Source organism: Pseudopipra pipra, chromosome 4 (genome assembly GCF_036250125.1).
Source record: "Pseudopipra pipra isolate bDixPip1 chromosome 4, bDixPip1.hap1, whole genome shotgun sequence".
In the NCBI taxonomy this organism is placed as follows: domain Eukaryota; kingdom Metazoa; phylum Chordata; class Aves; order Passeriformes; family Pipridae; genus Pseudopipra; species Pseudopipra pipra.
In genome coordinates this window covers 43,244,696-43,266,605 of record NC_087552.1, presented here as the reverse complement: position 1 = coordinate 43,266,605, position 21,910 = coordinate 43,244,696, and the positions used below count along the sequence as shown (strand labels likewise).

The window sequence follows — 21,910 nt, the reverse complement described above, 5'->3', positions numbered from 1 at the left end:
CATGATGAACAAAATGAACAACCTTGTCTTTCTTTGCAAAATAGGACCAATTTTCAAAACACCTGATCGAAACCAAACACCCCTTCCTCTCCAGCTTTTCAGTCTTGTAGCTGAACCAGTTTTCATGTCTCTCATTTAGTGCCATTACTTATATTGCCAGGAATCCAAATACACCAACCAGAGTGGTTTTGGTCTCTTGCTTTGTTACTCAATGGCACCAACCAACTCACAGAAAAGCAGGTCCTTAAGCACTGGGGCCCATGAGTCTTATCTTCCTATGAATTTACATTTTATAGTAAAGTTCATTGGTATGGAACAAGATATGAACTCTGAGACTGAGGCATTAATAATTTCTCTAATATGGGTTTTCTGATACCTTAATAATAATACAATTCAGGTCATGTATCAGCATCTCTTTATTTTTGGGAAGACAACTAATTTTTCTAAAACTAATACCTGTGAGACTCTAACACCAAGTTACATGTAGGAAAAACAGTTTCCTGGTCTCAAACTATATGAATGGAAACTACATACATGGGCACACACTAAATTACTAGCACAAGTTACTTCCTCAATGAACCAAGTTAAGGTGGTTCTTTAACAACTGCAGCCACTTATGTTTTGTCTGAAATAGCTCCCCCCAAATTATAGGCAGTGTTTAAGTAAATTATATTTGTCTCAGCTGAAATGCTCATTTTCATCTTCAAAGTCCATGTGCTATTCTTCTCTTCATCCTTTACCATACCAGTATCTCCTGGACATGACTTACTCAGGTATATGAACATCTGCCTTTCAGAGCTCACTCTATAATCCTCACTGAATGACAGAGTGCCTTGCTTAAGCCAGGCTTAATACAGAAATGATGATCAGGCTGTCAAAGAGAACAACACAGAGATGACAATTTAAAGGCCAATCTGTGGTTTAGCATTGCTGTGTGTCATCATACTTTCTATGCAATCATTTTACCAAGGACAGTGATTTAAAATACAAGTGGGAGAGGATCTTCCAGCCTCTTGAACAGATGTCTTCATCTCAAGGACTGTCACCTCTGTAAATAATAGCAGAGGTAATACATCACAACAGGGAGCATGTGGTGTCACTTCTTGAGTGAGAGGTCACCTTGGTCTCTACGCCTCTATTATCCAAGGTATCCCCACTCAGACTGCCAGCAAGGAGGGGAACTAACAAACCTCCCCTCTCAAAGGTAACTGGGGTTAAGTGCTGCTGCAGGGAGCAAGGCAAGTGCAAACATCTCTCTTGCCTAGAAAGGGCCCATTGCACCGGTGCCCCAGGGTAATCAAAGTGGTGGTACCTAATAACAGTTTTACACAAATCTCCTAATAGTTACCTAGCAAACTAAAACACTTTAAAAGCTAAATTAATGGGCAGAAAAGCCTATTTAAATTTTTTTCACAGAAGTGAGACCTCACAAATATTTTCTTGGTTTTTCTTTGTTTAACACTAGACTATCCTGGAATTATTTAATATGTTCCAAATGCTGTTCTAAAAACATTATATTAAAGCTTCAATGACAACAATGGTAGACACAAGAGGTTTTTAATTTTGAGGTGGAAAGTTATCATAAAATGCATGTGTGCTGGTTTTGGCTAGGAGGAGTTAATTTTTTTCCCAGTGGATGATATGGGGCTGTGTTTTGTATTTGTGCTGAACACAGGGTTGACAATATAGAGATGATTTTGTTATTGCTGAGCAAGGCTTACACAGAGCCAAGGCCTTTTCTGCTTTTCATACTGCCATGCTGGCAAGGAAGTTGGGGGTGCATGGGAGGAAGAAGGAGGAGACGTTTGTAATGATGACTTTTATCTTCCCAAGTAACCACGACATGTGATGGGGCCCTGCTCTCCTGGAGATGGCTGAACACCTGCCATCCCATGGGAAGGAGTGAATTAATTCCTTGTTTTGTTTTGCTTGTGTACATGGCTTTTGCTTTCCCTATTAAACTGTCTTTATCTCAATCCATGAGTTTTCCAGCTTTTACCCTTCTGATTCTCTCCCCAGTCCTGCTGGTGGGGGAGTGAGAGTGTGGCTGCATGGGGCTTTGTCAAGGGCTGGAGGTTAAACCATGACAGTCTTTTCTGGCACCCAACCATTCTGTGGAGGATCTTTCCATTTAAAGAAAGAGGTTCTGCAGTAAGTTGTAATCCTGAGCAAAAGATCATTTTATAACTCAGTATCACTACAGATTAGAGTACAAAGCTCTAAGCTATGCTGGCACATCTGCGGGCATTAGGGCCCATGTACACACCCTCAAATCTAATATCCAGTTAGCAGATATAATCTTAGAATTATTAGCCTCAACAGCAACCCTTCAAATCCTTTTAACTCGAGAGCAGCTTCTGGGTTTGGAAAAACCAGCTGCTTTACTGCTGCCACATCAATTCCCTGCTCCAACAGGAAAGCAACTAATATACCACAGCTGGTCACAGGCTCTGCCCTAAGACTAGGAAGGGTTTAGTTTTTTTATTTTTTTTCCCAAGCAGGCTGCCTTAACCAGCATCCCTATCATACGCACACAGAAGAGCCTTGTTCCTGGCCCTACAAAGCAGAGACTTGGTTCTGGCAGGCCCCTGAAGACAGATATAACCTCTCTCTGTAGAGGAACATAGAACAACTAGCTAATTTGGAAGGGTCTGCATGGCCACCCCACATGGAATAGATGCATTGTACTATATTTCTTTGCAACACACCAGCTTCCAATTCACTACAACCACATTGGCCTATAATGAATAAACATCTGATAACAGCACTGCAGATGGTTGGGATGAACAGAATTTGGGTCACTAGGGGAGATTTTCTGATGGGCTGATGGCACACAGACAGACTGCAGGACTTCTGGTTGCTGCTTTGGATTTTTTGGTTTTTGGTAGAAGACAAGAACAAGTGGAATGTAAAAAATAATTCTGGAAAAATACGTCTGTCTTTCCAAGTTGCATTAACTAATGCTTTGTCTGTATACTGACTAAAATTACAGCCTATGTTCATCTTGTTATGTTTTAAAAAGAGGTAAGTCGTCAGGAGACTGTCACATAAAGCAGTAGCCGAACTAAATGTAATAATTAGTTACATATCAGCAAGTACATACTAACTACATAAGCTACCTAGCTATTTTACTGCACATACACTAATGTAAAAATCCCTGCCTTGAGACTCACATGTTCAGGAACATACTTCTGTCATAAGAAACCCCATCTTCAGGCAATAGGGGAACAACAATTGAAGCTTGTTTTCTTAATATTCCCAAATTCTGTAACATGATATATCCTGACATAACATGATCTTACAACCTGAAGCTCGGAAATCACGAAGAAAATCTGGTAAGTCATCAGTTACATCAACACCTATCCACAGACGAACGGAAGCAAGTTCTGCAGGAGTTTCATCTTAGTCCTCATCACTGGATTATGGACACGAACTGGTTCCACCTCAAAATACACTCAGATGGTTTCCTTGCTATTTCACAAGTAGTTAAGGATCAGATCCCCAGATCTCCTCCTACAGTTCATGATTCACAAAACAGCTCCACTAAAAAGATGCTATGACTCCATATGTCAAATTTCACAGACAAGGTGGTGTGGCTGTTGTACTGAACACGGTGTGGGGGGGGGGAAATCGCTGAATGAACACAGATAACAAGAACTCAATTACTGAAGTACTGTGCAGGCACAGTTTCTAAGAAAATGGACTGAAACTGCACTGACCATTAAGAAGAGATGCTTCATATACTACACTAATTTGAACTGCATTTTCTCTGAAAACAAATCTAACATCATGGGCAGAGTACAAATCAGTATCAGAGCTAATGACAGAATTCAGATTCAGAGAGTAGCTGTGGTTTATCTGTTTGTTTCTTTGCTTATAAGCATTTGATTATAATTCACATATTCAGGATTTCCCTAGAGAACCTGGATTCAGGAAAATGAGGTGAGTGAAATGTGTACTAAGTCAAATGAATAAAAATCACAACACTGCATAGTCAAACCAGAAACTGACACTGTTTTATAATTATCTTCTGCTGTGAAAGAAAAAAAAAATGTATTTCAAAGCACATAAATTCTGTTTCTTATATCTGTAAGAGGAGAACATTGACAGTTCCAAATAATCCATCTCCATGCATTTTTACCAGCAATGCTATTACTCCCCTACTACTGCAGTAAAGAGAAAGCTTTCTGTAGGACGCATAGCTGAAATCAAAATACAAGTTTAGTTCACTAGTCAGTTCTTTGTCCAACTAGTATCAAAAATTCCACAGAGTTTATAACGTATTCAAGCTTCTGTACCACACTTACACATAAAATATTAATTCAAAACACCACCAGTAAATGGCCATTTCTGACCTTTTTCATGCAAGTTGAAGAAAAGAAAGCAAACTTACAGTTTCTTCTGCACAGACTAGTTATTCTACAAGTTAGATGCTACCTTAACAGAAAAGCTGACACAAACAAACTCTAAGGAGAAATTTATGGGCCACCAGCAGCAACATACCAACACTATCTTATCTACTAAATCCCAAACAATGCCTTTCCCTTTTGCCTAGAAAAAAGCTTGAATGTTCAGTCAATACAGCCCATATAGGAGGGGCCAACATTCAAAATAACACTGGCTGCCTTGAAATGAGAATCCAGACTGCAGCTGCCTCAGTGCTAAAAGAGGATGGGAAGAAGCAACAGTGAAGAGAGACTGCTTCCTCAGCTAAGCCTTGAGCATTTTTCTGTGCTCAGAAGGGGACAGCATAGCCTCTCTCTCATCTGGCCTTCATTCAACCTCCCTCAGCTTCTTTCATGGCAACTGAGAGTTGGGGACAACAGAAGAGAGAAGCAGTTTTCCTATTTTCTAAACTGACATGGCTGTGGAGGGGGTTCTAGGGCTTCATCACAGAAACACATCAAAAGCTTAGAAGCAGAGCTGCCTCAGATCCCATTGTTTCCACCATCACTACAACAAATGCCTGTGCAAGGAGTCTTTATTTCTATTAATAGCACCATTAACTCAGTATGGAGCTGCTCATTGGTATATTGGCAAGATATAATCCCAGGTCAGCAAGTGCCACCAAAAAACTATTGGTTTATAAAACATGCAACATGAACTTCATTAATTCCTTTGATCTTAACTATAATAATATATTTTATTATACTTCTGGCCAATCCCTACCCCTATCCAGTGCAGCTTCACTACTGGACTCCATTCCTGAACAAAGTTCGTAACATCTCAGCAGGCACCAAAAGTGGCATCAGTGGCTCATGCAGAGCTGCCACATGCTTCCCTCTTTCCTTTTCTCCTTGGCACCTCTTGCTACGCCCAACTTCAGGAAAGAGATCAGGACTGCCTTGGCACAATCTAAGACAGACCATCTGAAATCATGCTTTAAGAACAAGTGAGGAGTAGGGAATTGTTCTGTTTCAGAATCTTGCTCAAGAAAAACAAAATATAAATAGTAAGAACTATTTCTTCATCATACTACTTTTTCTTATATGCTACTATTAACATGTAACACTACATGTTACAATTATTATAAGGACATAACAAAAGCTAAAGATCCCTGAACGAAGAGAGAAGTTATCGTCTACCTAAATGAAAAACATAAAATCTTCTTTCACATTTGAATACGTCAGCTCCTGTGCTTTGCCCAAAGGGGACAGAGAAGATTACACAAAGTCGACACTAAAATTATTAAAGTTTTGCAAGACTAAGTAGTCATGATTTTATTTTTGTAGATGCTGACTAGTACAACAGTGGTTTTTTTCTAATTCCAGACTATAGTGATATTGAAAACCAGCATTCAGTCAGCAGCTTTACCAGAGTTTTTCTGCAACAACTACCCTGAATTTTGTCAATTGCCTTCCATAATTGCTAGCTTTTGAATAATTTAGTATTTCCAAAAACCACAGGTATTTCCTAAAGTGAATACAATGAGGGCCAAAGAAATACTGCACATATGTTGGCAAACTTTTACTTGAAAGCAAGTTGCTACTTTCAGGAAGGCTGTTACCATGTCTTTATTAACTCTCTGTATGTAGTATATCTGAAAAATCACAGATGTTTACAATCCACTCAGTCCTTTATGAAGTTTCACATTTAGCTACATTCCAAGCTGAGAGATCAGTAAGTCTTTTTGGGTACTTCAGTAATCTTTTCCCAAGATAAATAAACTATGCAGCAATTAATTTGTGCTTGACTCCTGGGGGAAGGGTGGGATTAAAGACAGTGAGGTAATATGAGCCAGTGCTAACGCATTTAGAATAACCTTCAGCAAATGCGATTTATACCTTCTGACTCTGAGGGCCGTCACCTTCATCAGAAATGCCATCTTCCTGCTGATCATAAGCAGGCCCTCCCAGGAGCCTTATTCTCTTCTCACATTGCTTCTTTGCCACCGTCAGCTGATTAATATACCTCTTCACATTGCGAGCCCTTAGTAGGTCAGCTTTCATTGCTGCAGTTTCTTTTCCCTTTGAATCTAAGAATAAAGCAAATCAGAGACAGTATTTTACAACATGAAAACATCATTGTACCATTGCCTCTGCGGCCTGTCTGATCAAAGCATCTGTCTTTCAGGAATCAACTATGCACATGAGTACAGATACTGGCAAGTTTGTATTTGAAACAGAATGATGATTTTGAAACATTCTCCAATGATAACTCAAGGGTTTATACAAAATTGTTCAGAAAAAGTCCTTATTCCAGCACACAGAGAAACCTGACCCCTCCAGCTCTCTTTCTATAACTTGTTGGAAAACACAGGCACAAGACCTCTACTACAGAATGTACATGCTGTTAGGAAGTTACCTACAGCCATGGCATATGATAACACAGGGAGATGATGGCTTATGTACTGAACATAGCACTGACTGCCTAAACTCATGAGGGACTGAGCTCTATCCCCTGCAGCCCCAGCATGACACATTCCCACACATCTTATTTGCAAATCCAAATTTCTTGAGCTGGACCTCCTCCAGACAACACTGATCAAAGTTCACTCAAATGACTAAGAAAAAATCTTATGATGTCACAATGTCAAGACTGCACAGTACTGTTAGAAAGTGAAGTAAAATGAAGATGATAACTGAATTAGACTTAGTAATAACCGGTGTAATATTTGTGTATTCTACATTCCAGCCTCTTCAGCTAATTACCAGGGTCTAAAAAAAGAAGCAGCAGATAAAGCAGATATAAAACCCTATTGTGTTGAAACCAGGATACAACTGATTAACATTTATACACTGATTTTATTTTCCTCTTGTTCAATGAAAACACTCCTGTTTTTCTGGGCTGCAACTATTGCTCGGCAGCAAAGTACATGACTTGTACTTGGCTCTGGATTAATTGATTGCTCAGGGATAAACAGTAAAGATCTATTCTACTATGTTTTCAAAATATCAAATGCTAGTAAAATCATTTAGATGAAAGCAGCATTCGATTCTCAAAACAGTTGCTGTTAAGAAACAACCACATGGGTTTGTGAATGCATACACAGCAAAAAGGAAGTCTCTCAGAAATTATTTAAAATATATATTTTAAACATTTTTCTAATACATTAGAGTACCTTCTCCTTTTAGGACTGTTTCCATTCTTTTTTTATCCCCCTCAAAGCCACATGTAACCACCACATGCAACCGTAAGTTTTGTCATTTGCATACTTAAGGACAACTCAAGGTACATGGAGCTCCCTGAAGTTCTACATGTAATATAAGTCCAGATATTCTCCCATTATCTTTTCCCATACTTTCAATCTCACTTTATTTGCTGCGTGTATCTATCTATCTTGGTAAGGATCCTTCCCAATTCAAATACTGTTAGTGTTTTAATGGATAAGCATCATTTGCACACGAGCTGCCATATAATAATGAACTACAGAGATAATACTCACTGAAGCAAATGATAAAATTACTTTACTATGAAAAAAAAACAAAAAAAGCCATCTGTTTTCCTGGTATGTTATCTCCACAGGGAAGTCAACAGAGCATTTAATTTAGTGTTTCAGTTCCTTGACCAGAGGTACCAATATTAATGAGAGAAAAGAAAAGGAAAAGATCTTAGGACAAAAGAATGCTCTCCCTCAATTAAAAACATTTACAGCTATTACAAATACATCAACAGTAGTTTAAAGTGAAGATTAAACCCCAACATTTCCTTCCTGCACTTGACACTAAGATGATTTTTAGAAGTTCTCAATTCTTTCAATAGCTTAAATGCTTTGGGCTCAAAATGCATACTTGAAATCCCGCACTTTCAAAAACCCACAAGCAGTACTATGTAATGATCATTCAGCCTTCTTAAAACAATAAGTACCCTTCCTGGTGAAAACAAGGCATTCTTGGAGGGTTCTCAGTGTAAGCATGTCTACTTTACCTGAAGTCTTATCATCCTGTGATTGCAGCAGGCATCCAGGAGAGATTAATGATCCCTACATCCCACCTGCTTCCGATGATTAATTACTGTATTAACAAAGACCCTTCAAAAACATTTACCTCAGCTCTTCATATCCATAAGGAGCCATTCCACCTAAGAAACGCTCAGGGCAGGAATGAATATCATGCTGCCAGCCTGCTCCTGACCCATGGATAAACAGGGCTTTATAGTTATTGTAAAGCCTGGCAGCGACATCTCTCACAAATAAACAAGAGGATGATGAGGAGCAGCCCATCATGGAATGTGGCCAACATGTTACAGTGCAGGAAAGACAGCGCGGAAGCGTGCACGAACACTGTACATTACTTCCCTCTTCCACATCATGAAATACAATCTAACAGAAATCTGGAGGAGCATTTTTAGCTCAACTGAGGAAGGTTAGGTGGATCACTAGTTTTCTTCAAACCCTAATCTGCTTTTGAGATTTTGAGGTGGCAGTAATGTAACTCTGAGCATGGGAGTCAGTATGTACTATACAGTAAAATAACATCCACCACCTATAGCCTCTGTCTGTAAATCCTTGCATCCCCCCTTTGGTCACATGTATCAGCAGTCAGCCTCTTCCCTCCCTCTTCCATTGATGAGCACCTCTCCAAACCAACCGTGGACAAGATGCATTACCCTCAGTAGCACACACAAAGAATCTCAGGAGCCGAAAGAAAAATTTCCTCTATAAAATTGATTTGAAGGTCATAAATCAAAACAAACAAATCTACCACAATTAAAATCTGTAACCTTTACCCTCATCCACGTGGATTCCCTCTACACTAACTGCTTGAGCATGAGCTCTTTAAGCCTTGCCAGAAAGCTATACAAAACTAATTGCATGTTTAACCCTGTGTGGTGGGGGGAGGAATCATAATACAGTCTTGTCATAGTTAAGTTAGATGGCATCTGTAATCCACTGGAACACACAAGTATCCATTTCATTTCACTCTAAATTATCATCTTGACAAAACCCACACATCACAACCCACACACCCAAGTTAGCCTGGAGCCCCAGTTTCTAAAAAAAAGTCTCTTTTTACAGCTGAACATTCAAGCCTCTTTCAGAACCACAGTACCTGAGAGGCCTAACCAGACAGTTTTGGTTCTGTGCTACTTGTCAGCTGCGTTTATAAAAGCAAATATCCAGACACACAGTGGGAAGGCTTATCAGGAGAAATCTACTGCAACGCAGCAGATCTCTATAGAGAAATGGGTGCTTATTTGATCTGTCTCACAATCCCTGCTTGAAAAAGAGCAGTTTTCTCAACAGGGATGCCCTGGGGTTGATTACACTGTGGTGTCTCTGAAAAACAGTCCCATTCAGTCATCCAAGGGTGTTCTCCAGTCATGCTGTGAAGTCACATGTAAGGCAGAGGGCACAAAAAATTAAGCATCAAATTGAACAAATCCCTTTACAAAAATGCCTTTGAAAAAAAAAAGAAAATCTGTTGAGAGCTGTGCTCTGTGTTGTTCTAAGACAAGGTATGTGACTTCATGGGGTTTTGGCTTTGTTTTAATAGCAACTAGTGATAAGAAATCCTTACTAAAATTCTTGTAGGATCCTGTAATACAATATCAGTATGAGAAGAAACAAAAATGTTTTAAAATTAGAACTAGTGTATTTAAACAGCTTCTTATTCATATTACAGCAAATATCAAGTTGTTGTAGCAACTTACTTTTGTTGCTATTTCACGACTGGTATGTTTGAAACATTTTCTTTACAAAAATTAAGATTTACTCTTGCTTCTAGAAACTCACATCCTCTGTCATTCATACTACAATGCCCAATCCATGTATTTGTCTTCTTACAAACCACTTTAATAGATCAAAACGCAGTAAACATTTTCAGATAAGCATTTCTAGCCCTTCAAAATCTTAGCAGATAAATTTTGTAGAAAAACAAACAAATAAATAAACAAAAAACAAACAAACAAACCACCAAAAAAACCCACACCAAAAAAAAACACAAAAAAAAAAAAAAAACAAACCACCAAAACTGAAATACCTAAAATCTAGCTTAAATTTGGTTCAGTACTTTGAAGGAATCCTTATCAAAACATAAGAAGAGGAGAGAGTTTTATAGGTAAAGATGTAGAAAGATGTGATTCTTCCATAGCACATGTGACTGTATAGAAGGGTACTGTTTGAAAATATCAGTAGGAAGAAAAAACAAACACACATTAAAAAACAAAAACAAAAACAAAACAAACAAAACAAACACAAACAAAAACCAAAACAAACAAAAACAAAAAAACAAAAACAAACAAAGAAAACAGAACTACCACCAAAACCAAGCCTTCTAGCCTTCTCCTACAGTCACTGCTTTAGTGATTGTGATAATTTTGGAAGAATATACATAGGAAGACACAGTTGGAGAAGTAAGGTAAATACACAGATACACCAGATTCTGTGCTTTTGTACCAGTGTAAATGAGGAAAGCAGTGCAGTGTCAGCATGCAAGCTTCCATTTACAGTGGTCTGCACTGCTCCAAAAAACCTATAACATGGCATTTTTTAACTACAAAGGGTTTAATACAATGATGTTTAGAAGTACTTTGAAGTACTTTCTGATTTTATTAGAGGGCCCTAACAGCTAAATATTTTGCCAATAGGTGGCACCAGCACTAGTTAAATCAAGTGCAAAGAACACTGTCCTTACTGAGGAACAAGCCTTCCAAAAAGTTTCCAACACTGCTGGGCACCAACATTAAACATATACTTTGGTATCACCAGATAAAAATAGTAAAGAGGTCAGATAACTATGCAGTTCCTATGAGAAGTCATCAGTCTGAAACCTGGTCCTCAGTCTACTCATCCTTTAATAATAGACACCTAATCCTTTTATAAAAGAAATATTTTTGGTCAGTTTTAGAGACTTAATTATGTCTCCTCAACAAGTAGCAAGGGTACACAATCCTGCTCAGGCATATTTATTGCTAGTCATGCAGTTGCACAAAGCTTCTTTGGCTAAGCAAAGCATAAATAGTATAAACAGTAGCTAAGCACTTAATGCTGCAGAGTAACAGCCACTTAAGTTGCACTAACTACTCTTCAGGTTTTTTGCTGTACCTTTTTCTATTGAAAACACTGCCTCAGAAAGCTCCCATGGCTCAAGCTGATAGAGGCTCTCATGTGGGACCCCACCTGTATTCAGCTTTGGAGACTCCAGCACAGGAAAGACATGGGCCTGTTGGACCAGATCCAAAGGAGAACCATGAAGATGATAAGAGGGATGGAACATCTTTCCCAAGAGGAAAGGCTGAGAGAACTGAGGTTGTTTAGCCTGGAGAAGAGAAGGCTCTGAGGAGAGCTGATTGCAGCCCTTCAGTACTTAAAAGAGGCCTGTAAGAAAGATGGGGACAGACTTTCTAGCAGGGCGTCTTGCTTTACAACAAGGGGTAATGGTTTTAAATCAAATGGGGGTCAACTTACTTAAGATAAAAGGAATAAGTCTTTTACAATGAAGGTGGTGAAACACTGGAACAGGCTGCCCACAGAGGTGGTAGATGCCCCATCCCTGGAAACATTCAAACTCAGGTGGATGGGGCTCTGAGTAGCCTGATCTAGTTGAAGAGGTTTCTGCTCATTGCCAGGGGGTTCGAGTAAATGACCCTTAAAGGTCCCTTCCAATTCAAACCATTCTATGATTCTATATCCATGTACATATTATTCTATGCTTGCTTTACTCTTACAGTTTGAGAGTGGACATCAGGCTCAACGGAATGCTGGCCAGCCAAAGTTCAGCTGGCTGTAGCTGAACATCCAGACACTAAAGAAGCAGTTACATTTTCAGGACACTACTTTGCCATAGGAAAAAGGAAATAGCTACCAGTAAGACTCTCTCTCACCAGCTGGAATCAAAGCTAAGAGATGCCTATGACACTAAAAGCAAGAGCTCAGTTACTAGTAGGAAAGGAGAGATTTATATACATCCAACACCCGTGCTCACACATCATTGCAGACATGCACTAGGTACTGGGGGAACAGATTAAAAAGAGAAAGATAGAATAAGACTGTGGAAACACACTTCCATTTTGCATAAAGCTTACATTTAGTTATTCACCATTAAATCCAGGGGTAGCATTATGCTCTAGCATCCAGAAAGAGAAATATCGAAAGGTGACATTTAAATAGTGTCTGTTCTCCAAAGATTTCAACAATCTTTGTGTTAGCAGTGACCTGTGCTAGGGTTTTTTTGTTGGCTTTGGTTTGTTTTAAGGAAGGTAGCACAGCTTTTTTCTTTAATCTTTTCTTCTTAATATTCAGGAACATATTAGATTCATTAGCATATTATGCAAAATGTCTCTATCTACTTCAGGAAAAACAAGACACAGAACATCCCTCAGAACTAGATTTTAACCCCCTACAGTTTCGATACCCCTCTAGAAGTTTATTGTACATAGATAAAGCCTGAACATTTTTAATAGATGAAAACCTTAGTGGAATAACTGAAATGGCTTAGAAATCTGCCCTAAATTTGTGTGAACTATAAAAAGATTGTATTGCATGCCTCTGTTGGACATACTGTTCCACACGTGTCAAGCAAAAAAATGTCACCTTTTTCTTGAGACACAATGTGAATAACTATTGGCTATTTAATAAATCAAAGGTTTAGCCACAACAGTCCCACTGGCTAACATAGCCAGCAGTGGTTATCAACCCTTAAATGACATACAAGGTTGCCATAGGGCTGAACTAATAATAAAAGTCCATACCATAACACAAAACTTCAATGGACCGGCTAGTGCAATTTCTGTTGGATTTTTTTTTTTTAAATATGGATAGAAGTCAAGAACCCATAAAAATGCAGAACCAACTTCACCACAGAATAAGTGAAACCAGATCTATAATCTTTTTGTATCTATTCTGCAGTACCAGGCACCTGTAGCTTCAGAAAAAACATCTTCTGTTCAGTGTTTAGAACACTGGATAGTTAAATAGATGAAATCAAGTGAGATAGAGAAGAGTGAGACAGTAATTAATTGTAGGAACCTAAACTGTATAAAAATATTCCCCAAATCAATTCTTGTCTCAAAAAGACCAATGGCAGCACAAATGGAAATATAGGCTTAGCAAAATTGATTTTTCATAATGTACTCAGAGTTAACTTCCCTGTTTTCATTTTATTACTTTATGAAACAGACTTTCCATTAAATTAACTTTCATCTGAGAAATATTAATACCAATATCTATAATGTACACTTGAATTAAAACCAGTGCCTGCTTTTCCTTTTATCTTAGTTTGACATAAGCAATATACCCTACTGGAATGCACATTCAGCTCTATTTTAGAATGTAAACAAAGTCTATTTGTCTAAGCAAAAATTTGGTCTGTAACTTTGCCATTAGTATCATCCCCAAAAGATATACCATAGTTTTGCTACATTTTGAGAACCATAAAAGCAGTATATATAATAAATGTAAGTACAAATATAAGATGCATGTGCTTTTAAAAAGGTAGATATTTCCAAAACATTGTGGAAGGATTTAAGAGCACTCTTTATTGTAACACAAAAATGAAGAGTCAAAATAAAGTCTGACTGAATTATGTTGTACCATTCCTTCTTCTGTGTTTTGAAAGGAGAACAGACTGAAACTCTGAAGAATGGATTGTATGAAAAAGAAAGAGGAAACAAGATTCTCAGCATATGAATTTGTAATGCCAGAAATCCTAGCTACAGCAAGCTGTAAAAAAAAAAAAAAAAATAAATGCATCATAGATATGACCTTTCTCATGATCCATCAGCTTAGGGTAGGGGGATAATCACACCATGAGAGTTTCTGGAAGATTCAGACAAAAGAAACATGTGAAATACTAAAGACATAGCACTCCTAAAATCTGTCTAAAAAACCCACACACACTGATTGCATATGTATGTTGGGAGTTGAAACAGCTTTTCAAAATGAAAACAACAGATGTGACTGAGTAAAATGGAATCTTACCTTTCTGCCTCTTCATTTGGGGAATATTGCTGATTGTGGTTGCCTGAACTATTTCCACTACAATTTGATACCTAGTTTTAAAAACAGTAGGGAATAAGGGTGAAGAGGGAGAAAAGAAGAAAAGATGGTATTAATTTTTTACAATGTGTTTCTCATACAGCACTTCAGAATTAATAAAAATCAAAACAGTTCCAGCTCCTTCTCACCTAGAAACAGATTAATTTCTCAGTATACCTGCAACCCAAGGAGTAATGTGCACATGGAGTAGAGAAAAAAACATTATCTTGAAACAAAAAGAAAACATCCAACTAACAATAATATTGCCCTCTTCTCTCAACTGCTGGCACTGAACAGATAGTTCATATTCAGTAAACACAGTGTAAAGTCACACTCTAAACATTAAATGTCAGCTTTCTGTAGGAAACTAGGATGGGATTTCAGTTCAGAAGTAAAGAGCTGTCTGTAAGGTTCTTCCAGCTAATGGACTCAATACATATATGGAGCTTATATAGCTTAGGAAAAGCAAAAAATTTCACTAAAACTTGTAAAACATTAAAGTACTATGCTCCAGGAACAATTAAAACATGTTTATTACCTAAAACTATACTACACATAACAGTAGACCATTAATGCAGCTAGCGAACTGAATTTTAAGTAAAACTGATTTTTCAACTAACAGGCACTATGCACTCAGCAAAGAAAATGACTGTCAGTTAAACCTTTCATAAATGTCAAAGACCTGGTCATAACAAACATTCAAATTCTTCTCAGTGCACTTACTTTGGTAGCCACCAATACTGGTAAGAAACCAAGTATTATAGCGAATTTGCTAACTATCAAGTTAACTCCTAGATGAAAGCTGAAGCTCCTGGAAAGGCTGCTATTTCTGTGACTACTTTTTCTCCATTTAAGAAAGAACCTCTGATCCTTAAAAAATATTCCCCTTCTTCCACATAAATCATTATTTCACCAACATCACTCAATTTCCTCCATTTCTCTTGCCTCCTATAACTCTTTTAGGATTTTGATTGTCTCCAGCTCTTTCTACAGACACACAGTTTTATACACACAGTATACGCTCACTCACAACTACAATTCCAGAATTAATTTTTTTTCTGCAGCAATCTTTAGTCTACCCAAATCCTTCAATTATCAAGTTGAAACCTGAAAATCTGTTTGCAAAACTTCAATTTTTTTAACCCTATTTCCATTTGCCATTACTCTATCTTGGTTGTTTCCATCCTCCACCACAGTTCTTGCCAAGTCCAGAGGAAGAACAATCCCATAGTAAGGGTGGCATTTTGGCGTGTAAGAAGTCCCACAGCTATTTCCCTGCTCAGACAGACTTCCCAAATTATTCAGGGCAGCTCACTTGGACTTCTGATGTCTTGGTTATGTGACCTGTAAATGCACTGCAACAACACTCATTCACCTCTCTCAGGTGTTGTAGGGTAACTGTGAATATTACAAATTTATCAAACTAGGTACAGAGAATCAAGTAAATACTGCACATGGAAGGTAGTTTCCACTTTTATCTTGCAACCTTTTTCCTTCTAAATTTACCTTCATCGTTTTACATGTTTTCAATACCAATACTATAACACAGCATCTCTTTTTTTTTTTCTGTTCCTCATTGTATTATCTTAAGTATGGGAGATGTTCTGAGTTACATCCTCAAAGATACTATTTAGTCTGTTCCTCCTAAGTGCTGGGCTCTGGCTGTAAATACTCGATGAGACTGCTGTACAACACTGCATCACAGAAACACTAGCCTAGATACACTGCCAGACCATGACCCTTTCTCCTTTAAAGTCTATTCCAAATATTCTAGCTGCTAGTGCTGTTGATGACCAAACATCTATGAAATTTTTAAATGTGATGTGTTAATTTAACTTTGAAGAAGTGACTGCACTTGATAAATTGGACCATTCATGGCCTCACATCCACATTACTTCTACCTTCCCACTTTTACCTCTTACCTATTTATCATATTCATGCCCTTCCCTCATTTCTTAAGTGAAAGATGATATAGAGCCAGTAATAATGGTCTTTCTTACAATGAATTCTTACCATGAATACCTTTTGCTGCTGTAATAATAAATAACAAAATAAATAGAATGGTGATCTTGAAAGCAGAAGAAAAACTATCCACCAGTTTATTTCCTTATCACTATTGGCTCTCAACTATGTTTTTAATTCAGTGTGTCTTTTATCTTTAGTCTTTTTCTGACAAAGTAAATTTTTTTCACAGCTGATGTGGAAGAACTCATCTTTTCTTCCTTATTTGTAGCAGACTTCCAATTAATCCATGCTAACTTCAATCTAAGGGGAAATGAAGGTGAAATTTCACTGCTTTAACTTTTTCTTCTTCAAAGACATAGGGATAACATACTTTGTGAAAACTTGATAACACAAGAACAAAAGTCTGCCTCCCTTAATGACAAGCAATTAAGAAATGAAACATTATGAAGAGTGAGTTTGAAGGACATTCATAGATAACCACACAGTGATTCCTTCTGTGAAAGCTTTGCTGGTTCGTTTGGTTTTTCCCCCCAAACAAATTCAAGTTTTCAGAAGACAAAGTTATGACAGACAAAAAAAAGAAGGACAAAATAGCTCCTCAGAAATCAGCAAATTAATTTTTATGAAAGGGATGTTCCAACAAAAACAATAGAGATAAGTTCTGCTAAGCAATAAAGTGACTGAACATTAGAGGCCCACTACAGATGCTAACAAACTACAAGTTCAAAAGTATCTCCAAAATTAAAAGTCGTTCCTGCACCATTTAAATAAGTTCTAAAATAAAAGTCATAAAAGAAATGCAGAAAATCAATACAATATTTCTTCTTACAGTAATGCTTCCAAGCTAGGAGAGAAACAAGATTTAGAAAATCCTCGTACCATTATTATCCTTTCAGGGAGAGCTATTTGCATGGCAGAGAGCTTTACACTTGCTTACAAGGAGGTCTACACAGCCTCTCTCTCTTTTCTGATTTCCTGGCCAAGAACAACACACACCCTTCACCCAGAGGTTTCCACTGATCCAGCCAGGGATTTTCCTTGCTTTCCCCACCACAAATACCTGGTTTTAATCACAAGAAAACCCAGCAAAACTTCGTTAATGAAATCAGTCTGGAAAGACGCCTTATGGCACTTCTCTTGAGTGCTCTCACGTGCATACATCAAGGAGCACCCAGGAGTCCATGCCTTCTCGACTGTGGTCAGTCAAGAGTCTCAGGAAATGTTTATCAGTGTCTCATGGCCTTGCGAATTGAGCAAGGTATTTTATGTTTATTTTATTAAATAGATAGTAAACAATCTGCAAAGTTAAGTATGGCAAGAAAGTTTCATACAAAAATAATGAGTTTCCTAGCAGCTGTAGTGCCTTGGGATAAATTTCCCTCAATTTTCCCAGAAAATTGCTACTACTTATCTCTGTTCTTTACCAAAATGTTAGGTGACAGCATGAGCAGTAACAGGAGGAGGCTTATAGTTCATGAATGCCATGCATGGCTTAAAATAGGCACTGAAAAATTATTGCCAAATAAAAGCAAGGAAAGGAATTCTTGATGAACACATTATTACCCAGAATAGCATCTAACTGGGAAACCTATTTATGTACACAATGCCAGTAATTTATTTGTTGTAAGAAGAAAACTAGAAGCATTTTCCCCATTCCCACCACTCCAATAGACGCTTCCTGTGCTTCTCAGTGATAATTGCACAGCAGCTTATTTATTTCTTCCTCTAACTCCTTCTTGATAGATTTTCCCTGTGGTTCATGAAGAATTACAACTAATTTTTTTTTTTTAATCCGTACACCATATAGGGAGCACTGTTTGGTTTTCTTGATGCAAATCTGTAAAGTGTCACTGGTTAATCATGAAATCTTTGCTAAATATACAACACAAATTTGAGATGACTACAGGTTGGCCCATCTCTCTCTGAGTGCTCCCACAGTGCTGGAGCCCAAATAGAACACGAATACTTTCTCCCAAAGCGAAATGCTCTTTAACCACCATCTCAGAGACTGGCTTTATACAAAACGAGGAAGGAAGAACAATGCCTCCAAAATCAAATACTATTTCTCTTCAAAAAGACGATATATTTTCTCAGACATTTTCTATTAAGATACTGATCAGGCTCAGACTGATCAACATTTTGTAGAGTGTAGAGGAACACGTTTCAAAAATGATGATAGTTGGACTCCATAGGCTAGAAAGCTAAAATGTAAGTGCAGCCAAAACCACACCATTTCATAAAGCAAACCTGCTCTCTGGTATTGCAGAACACAATTTCAAGTGACCTATCAGCTAAAAAGAGAACACATTGAGCATTAATGTGCTTGAACAACAACAACAGAAGAGCTGGGTTTCTTTTGAAGCAAGCAGATCCATTAGTGTGATTATGCTAATAAATATGGCAATTAGGTTTTAAGAAGAGTCTAATAGAGACTAATTTCTGCTCTCAGGAAAGACACACTGTCCCAGAGTAAAGAGCAAATTTTACAGCAGATGAACAATAAGTAGCCAAGCAACAGAATCATTTCACCATCACCTAAATGTATTTTCCTATCTCAGAAATGCAAGTGGTTTCAGAATCAAAGACAAGAACAAGAGAAAGTACAATGTTTTTATGCAGTCCACATGCTTCATCTTTGTTAGCCATTTCTTGGCCTGATCAAGCCAACTCTAATGGAAGTTCAGAGTCACAGCAGATGACACAGAATGCACCAAACAATGCTGATATGCCCATGTATTTCACCTGTTGCTGCAGCCATTTAAGAAGACAAAGCTGACCCGCAGCAGCAACAGAAGGGAGTTGGGAAGAAATGCCAGTTCTGGCTGGTGGTAAGAGATTAGGACAAACACTCTGGAAATGGCTTCAGCAGCCCTCCAAAGCTTTGCTCTGCTCAACAAAACCAACTCAAGGACATCTAGAGAGGTTCTAAAACAGTAGTATCTCCATTCCCTGCTTCCCAATCATTTGTTCCTTATCCTTTCATATATCTCAGAAATCAGCTCAGCTATAAAGATAAGGCAAGCATAAAACACTGGTTCTTGGGCAAGCAGTTTTGACATACAAGTAATATCTCATGTTAAGATTAAAGATGTAAGTAGAAAGAGATGAGATGGGGGTTGGAATGTATATGAAAGTGACCAGGTGCTATTTGCATTAGAAAACAGGAAGATCAAACAAACTGTATATGTAGGAGCTCAGTGGTGGTTCTTTTGATCTTTAAGGAATTCTTCAGAGTTCATTAACATGTTTGAGAAGGATGCAAGCGGCAAACACCTCCCTGCAATAGTCCAAGAATACATCTTATCCAGTGGCAAAATGTGCTGGAACTCAAACCCTTCTTTCCATGTTACAGAATCATAGCAAGCTGTTCTGAATGCACAGTGTCCCTAGGGTCACAACAGTTCACAGCCACCAGACCACTGCAGTCAGTGATAATTCATAAAGATAATGAGGAGATAACCACACATGCTAGTGGAAATTCAACATATTATTTCATCTAACTCTGCAGAAGCAAGCTGTAAAGAAGAGTCCAGTGTCCCTTTCCTACTTTTCAAGCTTTTATACCTTTCAAAAGTACAGTCATCTCCAGTATACTACTAAGCAGCATTTTTATGCATTTTCTGCCACTGAGCTAAAAGGCTGACTATATGAGAGATCTAACAAATGTTGTGGCTTATCATCCTTACTCTCTCTGCTTCACCAAACAAAAAGAAATCTAAAATTAAAAAGAAAAATCACAATTCATTCAAAACTCAGTAATTGGCTGGAAAAGAGGCATGTTTAGTTTTGAATGAGCTACAGTGAAACATTAAATACCTCAGTTGTTTCAGGAACTCAACATCGGAGCTGCTGTTGATGAGCTTGATGAACTCCTCATAAGAAGGAGCATATGTGTAGTCTTTCTTCTGATGCTCATTCATCTGTTCTCTGTACTCCAGCTGGCTGAGTAGCATTCGGTTAATATAATCTGGATCACTCAGCAGTTCCACCACTGGTTTCAGTACTGAAGAAGAAAAATATTTTAAAACGAAATCCTTATGCTGAAGAATAACTGCTGTCTTTCAAAAGAAAATTGTAGATAAAAGGCAAAAATTTTTATGCAAGCTGATAAAAATCCAAAAATACAAAACCAGTCTTCTGGAACACATAGTATAATTGAGATTCCATGTACCTTCCTGATAAAATTGTTTGTTCTATTGTGCAAATTGATGCACATTGACAAAGCTGAGCTCTATTTAGAAAATTCCAAGTGCTTTTGTTCTTTCTGCTGTGTGCTTTGAAGGCTATGACATTATAGCCACTATAAATGAAAATTTAAAAGTAAATGGAATCACACAATATACTTGAGACTTTGAAATTTCTGAATTTGACTTCAGTGACATAAAACATGCATAGTGTATTTCTAATCACAATAAAGTGTATCTGATAAAATAAAGAGCAAAACAGAAATCCCTCAATTAAAAAAACCACACTAGATAAATCAAAGTCTAAAATAATGAACTAAACCTAATATCATGATTCAGTTATAAACACATCCTAAAGTCTATGGATTCTATGTATCTGAATATAAAAGGGCAGAATTATTCATATAAGCACTAAAAATAATGCCAAGAAAAACTGCAAAAGTGTTCCTCTATGAAAAAAATAGAAAATGGGAAAAGACAAATTGTGTTTTATCCTAAAATGTGCTAAACAGCCTGGCATCAAGTCAGGAGAGTTAAGTAAGTACATGCTTGATTTTGAGAATTTAAAGTGTCTTACTGGTTATCAAAGTAATTTAATTTCAGAACGTAAAAGTAGAGCATAAAGATATATATAATGAAGTTTGTAATTGCTAATATCGTATAGGTGCAAATGGTTAATCATCTCTGATCTTAGATCTACCTTTTGTTGCAAGTATTTCTGCAAGGACTATGCGCAAGCTGACAGATTGGACATCCTTTGAGGGTAGGAGACAATACACCAGGACTTGAGAACATTTTTGCAGAAATCTTACTTCTTCATCAGAGCTCCTCAAGCATGAGTGCAGCAAAAAAGGTCTTGGTGGATCTTCCTGCCTAAATGGAAAAAAATTTTAAAAAAATTAAAAAAAAAAAAAGATGAAGGAAGGAAGAGAGAGAACTTACAGATCACTTGTATCATGATCAGTCGCTAACTGATAAAATGCTGCAGCATGAAGCACTGGGTGGGTGCTGTGCACCACTGAACACACACAGCAACATGCTGCTGGGTGAGCAAGCCCATGATAGCACAGTGTGTTGTCCGCAGATTTCTCATAAACAGGTTTTCAGATGACAGCTCTGAAAGAAACAAGGAGCAAACCTTCTGTGCCCAATACTGTTTCACAGGTGCCAATGTTTTTCTGGACTTCTCAGAACACGTTTGACAGAACGCTGCACCTTTTCTTTATATAGAAATAGCTGTAGAAGCAGAGACAAGGTACCCTAGCAGTTATTTCATGGCCACATGCCTGATGTGCTCCAGTCCATTTTAACAGCAAGGTGACCAAGCCAGTAGTTACAGCGAGAC

At 37.8% G+C, this 21,910-nt stretch overlaps 1 protein-coding gene across 1 annotated transcript in view; it reads right to left on the bottom strand.

The window, feature by feature from the left end:
* Positions 1 to 21,910, bottom strand: part of SNX25 (sorting nexin 25) — a 73,865-nt gene that overhangs the window by 22,811 nt on the left and 29,144 nt on the right. The window contains exons 4-7 of the mRNA XM_064652629.1: positions 21,266 to 21,438; positions 20,198 to 20,384; positions 14,360 to 14,430; positions 6,285 to 6,475 (exon numbers count right to left, since the gene is read on the bottom strand). Of these exons, the coding sequence (XP_064508699.1) occupies positions 6,285 to 6,475; positions 14,360 to 14,430; positions 20,198 to 20,384; positions 21,266 to 21,438 (622 nt within the window). The remainder of the gene's footprint in view (positions 1 to 6,284; positions 6,476 to 14,359; positions 14,431 to 20,197; positions 20,385 to 21,265; positions 21,439 to 21,910) is intronic.